Source organism: Eulemur rufifrons, chromosome 9 (genome assembly GCF_041146395.1).
Source record: "Eulemur rufifrons isolate Redbay chromosome 9, OSU_ERuf_1, whole genome shotgun sequence".
NCBI classification, from domain to species: Eukaryota; Metazoa; Chordata; class Mammalia; order Primates; family Lemuridae; genus Eulemur; species Eulemur rufifrons.
This window is the reverse complement of record NC_090991.1, coordinates 50,937,039-50,944,890: the sequence shown is the minus strand read 5'-3', so window position 1 is coordinate 50,944,890 and position 7,852 is coordinate 50,937,039. Positions and strand designations below refer to the sequence as shown.

At 56.4% G+C, this 7,852-nt stretch overlaps 2 protein-coding genes across 2 annotated transcripts; one reads left to right on the top strand and one right to left on the bottom strand.

Annotated features, from left to right (window-relative positions):
* Nucleotides 1-377: 377 nt before the first annotated feature.
* On the top strand, nt 378-4,167 carry MIF4GD (MIF4G domain containing). The gene is made up of 6 exons (XM_069482837.1): nt 378-453; nt 1,168-1,494; nt 2,747-2,856; nt 3,038-3,193; nt 3,284-3,376; nt 3,940-4,167. Exons 2-6 carry the CDS (start codon nt 1,413-1,415, stop codon nt 4,165-4,167), a joined length of 669 nt encoding a protein of 222 aa, XP_069338938.1. The 5' UTR covers nt 378-453; nt 1,168-1,412.
* An 896-nt stretch (nt 4,168-5,063) lies between these two features.
* MRPS7 (mitochondrial ribosomal protein S7) lies at nt 5,064-7,790 on the bottom strand. Its single transcript, XM_069482836.1, has 5 exons — nt 7,490-7,790; nt 6,760-6,951; nt 6,599-6,662; nt 6,079-6,246; nt 5,064-5,285 (listed from the first exon to the last, which is right to left on the bottom strand). The coding sequence occupies exons 1-5, from the start codon at nt 7,570-7,572 to the stop codon at nt 5,064-5,066; spliced, it is 729 nt and encodes a 242-aa protein (XP_069338937.1). The 5' UTR covers nt 7,573-7,790.
* Nucleotides 7,791-7,852: the final 62 nt, after the last annotated feature.

Sequence of the window (7,852 nt, the reverse complement as noted above, 5' to 3'; positions counted from 1 at the left end):
TATGGCCTGGGAAGGTGCTGCCACCCGGCCCCGATCGCGCCCTCCGAGGCTCCTCCCACGCCGCGCGGCCAGGCGGCGCGTCCTCCCTCAGTTCTCCTGAGCCCCCGGGTAGGGCCAGGGTGGGGAGCCCGCGCGGGACTGAGGGCTTCACGCGGGCCGAGGAGCGGGTCCGGCCCAGCGCCCGGCAGCCCCCCTGGTCCGGGACGGGGCCGAGCTGCCCCAGGTGAGGCGGGGCGCGGCGGTGGCAGTGTCGCGGAAGTGTCGCGCGGCCCCGCCTCGGCCCACGCCGGGGATCGGGCTTCGGCGCGGGCGGGTGGTGCGCGGGGGCCCGGCAGGGGGCGCTGGCGAGCCGGCCCCGCCCCGCCCCGCGCCGCGCGAGGACGTCGCTGAGCGGCGGGGGCTCCGCGGCGCGCTCTCCCTGTCCGCCGAGCGGCCCGGGCACGCGCCCGGCAGGTGGGTCGTGGCGCCCACGCCGCTTCTGCCGCCCGCTGAACGCCGGACAGCGGGCTCCGCCGTCGGCCCGCGCCGCCGGGAAGGGCGTTCCGGGCGTGGGGGAGCCGCCGAGGTCTGGAGACCCGAAAGGTCGCCTCGGTTGGCCAAAGGGGAGACTCCAGCGGGACCTGCCTCTCTGCGCACGGTCCCGCTTCCCCCTTTAGGAGGAAGGATCCAGAATGCGGCTCAGGGACTAGGAGTCCTGACTGGGTAGGCCTAGGTTTCTGCCACCGGGAGGCCAGTTCAACCAGTCTGTCCCGGGAGAGGCTGCCGGGACCGTGGGAGTTCGGGCTCTGACCGACAGGGGCGGCAGACCGGGCGCCCGCACCCGCCACCCACGCGGGCCGGCCCCAGCCTGAGGCTGCAGGGGTGGGTTTTGCGGACTGAGGACTCTGGTGAAAGCCGGGAGAGAAGGTTGGGGGAGAGGGGCGTGGAACTCTGCTGGGACAGAGCCGCGCAGCTTAGAGCCCCCAGACTTGTCACTCGCCCGGATCGTGCTGGGCCAGCAGCTTCCAGGCCCATTTATTTAGGCAACTCTAATTAATGTCCATCTATCCACGCCCCCCCACTCCAATCTACCTTGGTATGCGTTGGGAATAACCCTGCCTCCTGCTGGGACCAGAGAGGGGGCGCGTTCATCCCTCATCTCTTTACTCTTGTGTAATCCCTAAACAGCAGCAGGTGCCTGGTTGATGCCCAGTCTCCGCCAGAAGCCGAGCTTAGTGGGCCCTCGGCCAACCACCGAATGCCATGGACCGCCCGGGAGCACCTGTCCCAAGCGCTAGCCAACCTCACCCAGAGCCTGCAGGACGGGAACCGGCCCTCTGCCGCACGCCTGAGGCCTCTCCCCTCGCGTCTTCTGCTCCCCAGGTGCAGTCAGGAGGCCCAGCCCGATCAAGAGCTGCTGGGACTGGACGGTCATGGGGGAGCCCAGTAGAGAGGAGTATAAAATTCAGTCTTTTGACGCAGAGACCCAGCAGCTGCTGAAGACAGCACTCAAAGGTGAGCCCGGAGCCCCTCTTGAACTGGGGTGGGGAGGTGCAGAGAAGGGCCCATGTGGGGCAGCACCAGAGGGCTGAGCCAGGGACAGGAGATGCTTCACCCCTCCTTCTGCTCTTTTTTTTTTTTTGTTTTTGTTTTCCACTTTCTAGTTTAACAAACTGAGAACTTACTTTCTTTCTTTCTTTTTTTTTTTTTTTTGAGACAGAGTCTTGCTCTGTCACTTGGGCTAGAGTGCCGTGGTGTCAGCTTAGCTCACTGCAACCTCTAACTCCTGGGCTCAAGCAATTCTCCTGCCTCAGCCTCCTGAGTAGCTGGGACTACAGGCTCATGCCACCATACCCACCTAAATTTTCTATGTTTAGTACAGATGGGGTCTCGCTCTTGCTCAGGCTGGTCTTGGAACTCCTGACTTCAAGCAATCCTCCCACCTCGGCCTCCCAAAGTGCTAGGATTACAGGCGTGAGCCATTGTGCCCGGCCCCTTCTGTTCTGAGAATAGGAGTCAATGACGCAACTCCTGAACTGGAAGACAAGCATTGAGGCCAGTATTGGGGAGTATGAATCACAGAGTCACCTGCAGTCTGTAAAGCCTTTTTTTTTTAAGTTTCAGTACCCATGGAAGAGAACACAGTTCCTGCCTTTTAAGCCCGTACCTTTAAATTGCTGGTTTCTGCATTGCTGCATCCAGCGCTCTTGAATGTGCAGAGCTGCCTGCCTTGGGACACAGGATGGAGTATTCGGCTTGGCAGAGGAGATATATTACTTGCCCTGGCTCGATGCCTTGCCTCTAACACTCAGGACAGAAATCTGTCTGCAGCTAACAACTAGCAATGCCCATCACATGCCGAGCCGGGCCTGTGGGGGAGGCTCTGCGTGGCCGGCTCTTGTCAGGGGTTTGTGTGTCTGTATTGTAAGGACACTTTCTGCTGTGACATTGCAGTTGGAGACTTGTTCAGTGTTCCTTCTTCAACCTAGTGCCAGGAAAAGATGTGTTCCTGAGAAACCAGCATTCTTCTTTGGATTGGTCTCCACCAGCCACAGAACCCTCCCTGCTTTCTCTAATTGGGCAATGAGGAGGCAGACCTCGGGAGCGGCTCCTGTGTGTGGTGTCCTCCTCTGTATACTTTCTGATGTCTTTAAATCTAAGTGTGCATTGGGAGAGCTCTGTTGCAAATAGCTCCAATCCTTCGAGAAGCAGGTGGAGGCAAATGTGACGAAGCAGCTCTAGACTCCCCTCGTGTCTCTACCTCTAGATCCAGGTGCTGTGGACTTGGAGAAAGTGGCCAATGTGATTGTGGATCATTCTCTGCAGGACTGTGTGTTCAGCAAGGAAGCAGGACGCATGTGCTACGCCATCATTCAGGTTGGGAGGGTTGGGAGAGTGAAGGGAGCTGCTTTGAGGAAGGTGCTTCAGGAGTGGGCAGAAGGCCTGGCCCGCAGGACAGAGATGCAAAGGGTCTAGCTCAAAGGCAGAGAGAGACACAGGACGGGTGGGGTTGCAAGGGCACCACCCTGGGCCTCACCATCCTCTTCCTGACTCACAGGCAGAGAGTAAACAAGCAGGCCAGAGTGTCTTCAGGCGTGGACTCCTCAACCGGCTGCAGCAGGAGTACCAGGCTCGGGAGCAGCTGCGAGCACGCTCCCTGCAGGGCTGGGTCTGCTATGTCACCTTTATCTGCAACATCTTTGACTACCTGAGGGTGAGGCCCCAGCAGCCACCCTGGGAGGCAGAGATGGACTGCTCCCCAGTCACCGAGCCCACCGCTCTGACCCTCCCCCACTTCCCCTAGGTGAACAACATGCCCATGATGGCCCTGGTGAACCCTGTCTACGACTGCCTCTTCCGGCTGGCCCAGCCCGACAGTCTGAGCAAGGAGGAGGAGGTGAGAGGCCCTGGCAAAGAAGGCTATTGAGTGGGCAGTCTGGCTCAGCCCAGAGTGTTAGCCCACCATCCATGGAGGCCTTCGAGGGCATCACTCCTGGGGCAGGAGCCTGGTGGGGGCATTTAAGGCCTGTCACAGTTATAGGACAAGCTGCCAGGTCTGGAATTTATCCAAAACAGAGCAGCCAAACCTACTGGCTCAGCAGCTTCCTTCCCAGTAGGAAACCTATCATGACAGGCATGGTGAGCACCACAGGCAGCTGTGGGTACTGATGGCCCTGAAACCAAACCAGGGTCAGGTACTGTGGGGGAGGCAGAAAAGTGGGATGAAGAAGCAGTTCAGAGACAGGCTCGAGTCTAGCATGGCCAGATGACGGACCTTAGGCAGGTCCCTGAATTGGTCTCTTTCTATGTAAGGTGTGGGTAACACCCACTGGGTGTGAGGATGAAGCAGGAAATGAGTGTAAAGGGCAAAGCATGGTGCCTGGCACATGGCAAGTAAATGCTCTGCGTTGTTGGCTGGCCCTGCCCAGGGTTCACCAGGGTCACCCGCTGCCCCCACAGGTGGACTGCTTGGTGCTGCAGCTGCACCGAGTTGGGGAGCAGCTGGAGAAGATGAACGGGCAGCGCATGGATGAGCTCTTTGTGCTGATCCGGGATGGCTTCCTGCTCCCAACCGGCCTCAGCTCCCTGGCCCAGCTGCTGCTGCTGGAGATCATTGAGTTCCGGGCGGCCGGCTGGAAGACGACCCCGGCTGCCCACAAGTACTACTACAGCGAGGTCTCGGACTAGGCCTCCAGATCAGGGCTTCCTCACCAGCAGCACCAGCCTTCTGTCCACCGCCCAAGCTGGCAGTGGAGTCTCTCTCCCAAAGACTTTTAACTCCTCAAGCCTTTCAGCATCTTCCCTTCTAGACTTTCTCATTTCCCAGTGAGCTGTTCCCCATCGATGCTGTGGTCCTGCTCTGAGACCCTCCCCCGGACTCAGGGGTTGGGGAAGAGGACAAACAGGTATCTGGGCTCAAGGCTGTCCCCATTGTGCAAAGTCCTGTCTGCCTCTCTCCTACCACCGCCCACCTGGGCCAGGCAGGGAAGGGCAACTCCTATCAAGTGCTGCACTGTGTAACCATTGGTACAACAGCTACCTTGGTGCCTCAGTTTCCCCATCCATAAAATGGGTAACCATGGCTGTTGGTGGGATGCTTTGGGATGTGAAGGGGCAGAAGCATAGCACAAGTCATACCAGAAACTGCTTTTTATACATTTTGTACAAGGACCACTTTGGAAACAAGCGTATGTCCTCCAGTCAGTTTTAATGAACGGCAGTACCGTCATCACATGCCATGCCAGGTCAGCTTGAGAACTTTCTAATAAATCTTTTCTGATACTAAAACTGCTTCCTTTTATATCATCCAAAGGTCCACCTCAAGCCGAGGGAAAAGACTGGGCCCTGAGTTTTTTGGAGGAAATCCTCAAATTGGTATGTTCTGTCTTAACAAGGTATGGGGCAGGGAGAGCAAGTTCTAGCCCCAAAGAAAGGATTAATGGGAGTAAACATGCTGCTCCATCCTCCCGTAAGGCCTGCCCACCCTTACAAAGGAACTACGTCCTTAACCCACAGGTATTTTTCAGTGTGGCAGTGGCTCACACTTTCTTGCGGCAGAGGGCCCTGGGCTCTGCCTGGAACCGCTACCACCAGCGGTAGTGGGCCAAGGCACGGTTGGCCTCGGCCATCTTGTGCATGTCGTGCTTCCTCTTGACCACGGGGCCCTGGTTGTGAAAAGCCTCCAGCAGCTCGTGTGACAGCTTCTCGGGCATCAGTGTTCGCCGGTGCTTATTTTCCCGGCACTCAGTGATCATCCACTTCATGGCCAAGAAGCGGCGACGTCGGTCGGCTAGGGGCACAGGGACCTGGATGAGACAGGACACAGGCAAATTGGTCCAAGGGCCTGCAGGGCTGGGGCCTCCTGCCTCCCTGAGCTCTAAGGAGTGGCCACATGTTCCCTTTGGGCCAGCCCTGGTCAGGTTTCTGAGGAAAGAGTCCTGTCTTTTTTCCCTTGGGTGTAGCAGACGTAAGATACATTCATTCAGCAGACACTCATTAAACACTGGCCCTTTCCCTCCTAAATGGAAGCTCTGCCAAGTTGATTCAAGTACCAAATGGGAAAAGCCCCAAAAGCTGGGGTGACTTAGCTACCTCAGACCATGGGTGCCTAAAAAGACCCTCTGTCCAAGAATCACTTGCCAGGCCCTCACTGTGTGCCAGGTATTGTGCCAGACACTGGAAATGCAAACACTGAGAAAGTCCCTATCCTTATGGAGTGTATATTGAAAAAAAGAGAAGAAATATAACTAAAGGCTATGAAAGAGATGCCTAGTTCAGTCCCGGGTCAAGCACTATGCTAGATGCTGGTGCATAAAGACAGGACAGAAGCACGGTCTCTCACCAGGAGAACTTTACAGTTTAGGATACACAAGATTCTGGACAGATAGGAGAGCAGGGGGTCTCAGAAGATGTCATTTAGATATTTCTTTGCTTTCTTCCTTTTCCATCTTCTGAGATTTTTACACTACAGGACTCAATGAGCAGATCTTGACATACTGTCTCTAGAGAGCTATCAATCTTGGCCCAACTCTGGGCTCTCCCACTCCCCATCTTGTTTCACATGTGGGCTGCCCTTGTTTTCTTGCCCTGACCACTCACCTGGTAGAAGTGGCCACCCTTGAGGATAGGTACCAGCCCAATCACAGGCTCACAGTTTTTCAGTGCTTGGTGGAAGATCGTGTAGGGGTTGCGTTCGATGGCTGCCTGTTCCTCTGCAGAAGCAGCATGGTACTTCTCAAACTGCTTCCTTTTCACAGCTTCCAGGGTCTGCAAAGGGGCATGGTGGAAGAGGCTGTCCCAGGCTCCCAGAGGGTGTACTCAGCCCAGCTAATACCTTGCTCTTTACTCCCATCATCTGGTTCTTCTATGGCAGTGCAGCTCCTCCCTCAGCACATCCAAGACAAAGTTTTTAAGGGTCTCCCCCTTTGTTAGACTAGGACTGAGATTTGTGAGGGGTGGGGAGATGGCAGTTACTGACTCCTGCAGGACTGCATTAAAGCCCCCACACTGGCAGGGAAGTTAACTTTAATGATAGGTATATGAATTCATTATCTCTTAAGCTAAACTGAAAGAACCATGTACAAAGCCACAGGGAAAAGAGGAAGGAGGTACCGCTTACCTGTGTCATGAGGGATCTGGCCAGTACTTTGTTTCCTCCTTTCATCATCATGTTGGTGAATTTACTTCAAGGAGAAAAGCAACATGCTTAGCTTTCCAAGGTTGTATCATGGAATCCTTACCATAGACCCTCCCTGGAAAAAGAGTGTGTTTCCATCTAACCTGATCACTGGGTCTTCAAAAACAGAGCTTGTTTTCGTCGCTGGAGCAGCTTTGATGAGCTGGGTTTTCTTGAGTTCCTGATCATACTTCTCCTCCTCAGTTAGCTCGGCCATAGGCTTGCGGTAATACTCCTTGTCAATCTTGGGATCCCTGTATTCAGGACCATAGCGGCTCCACCGCACCTGGGTTACCCTGGGAAAGTGAAGAGGAGGGGGCAGGCAAAAGCTGACTACACAAGTGAATAACCTTGACTTAACAATAGGCATGTTTGCCAACCTGCCGACGAGGGAGAGCGGTGCGGGGACCGCCAGCTAAAACTGAACTGCAATAACTTTGGCTTCTGTTTGAAGAGGTAGGAGGTCCTCCCCGAACAGGCCGGGAGTCTCCTCCTTGCCAAGTGCTAATGGTAAGGATAGACTCCCAGCCTATACATCTCTTACCCCCACCTCCTGATACATAGGCGATCCGAGCTCTGAGCTCCTTAGCAGGGCCGCACGTTCAGTTCGGAGTTAGAACTCTAGATCAGCCAGACCCCTTAAGCGAGGGGTAGTCACTAGGCCTTCAGATTGGCTCAAAGTCACGCAGTTAAGACGCTTGAAGCAGATATCCTGGCCCCGACGGCAATGCTCTTTATAGGGCCTTTCGCGGCCTGCCTATGATCCCCTTCCTTTCCCGCAGGTCCCTCCGTGAAGACTCAAGCGGCGCCTCTAGCTGCCCGCCGCCCTCTCACCCTGGAAGCCGCAAGACAGCACGACGCGCGCCCAGTGCCAAGCTCGACCACTCTCGAACAGCCCTCACAGCGGAGGCAGCCATCTTGGCAGGTCGCGAGGACCCCCACCAGGACTGCCCGCGGCGCGCCTGAGCAAGTGACGGGTTAAAGAATTCACAGGGTCCTAAATCTGCGTTTCATCCCTTTGATCTGGGCGTTAGAGTCTCTCACTTGGGGGGTCCAAAGACGAGCCAAAAGAAAACACCTGCCCTCCCAATATCCGTCACAGTCTGGCGCAACCCTCGGTGGCGGCGCTCGCTCCTCTCAGGCCCCCATGCAGGCCCCGCCCCGGCTCGTCCCGAGCAGACTCTCGCGAGATTTGAA

Bases quoted from the DNA above. Each gene is read 5' to 3' on its own strand.
- MIF4GD (XM_069482837.1), top strand. From the start codon at position 1,413: ATGGGGGAGCCCAGTAGAGAGGAGTATAAAATTCAGTCTTTTGACGCA. The intron at 1,495-2,746 runs GTGAGCCCGGAG...CTCTACCTCTAG, and splicing joins GCTGAAGACAGCACTCAAAG to ATCCAGGTGCTGTGGACTTG. The intron at 3,194-3,283 runs GTGAGGCCCCAG...CACTTCCCCTAG, and splicing joins ACATCTTTGACTACCTGAGG to GTGAACAACATGCCCATGAT.
- MRPS7 (XM_069482836.1), bottom strand. From the start codon at position 7,572: ATGGCTGCCTCCGCTGTGAGGGCTGTTCGAGAGTGGTCGAGCTTGGCA. The intron at 6,247-6,598 runs GTAAGCGGTACC...GCCCCTTTGCAG, and splicing joins CCAGATCCCTCATGACACAG to ACCCTGGAAGCTGTGAAAAG. The intron at 5,286-6,078 runs GTGAGTGGTCAG...TGTCTCATCCAG, and splicing joins AGGGTGGCCACTTCTACCAG to GTCCCTGTGCCCCTAGCCGA.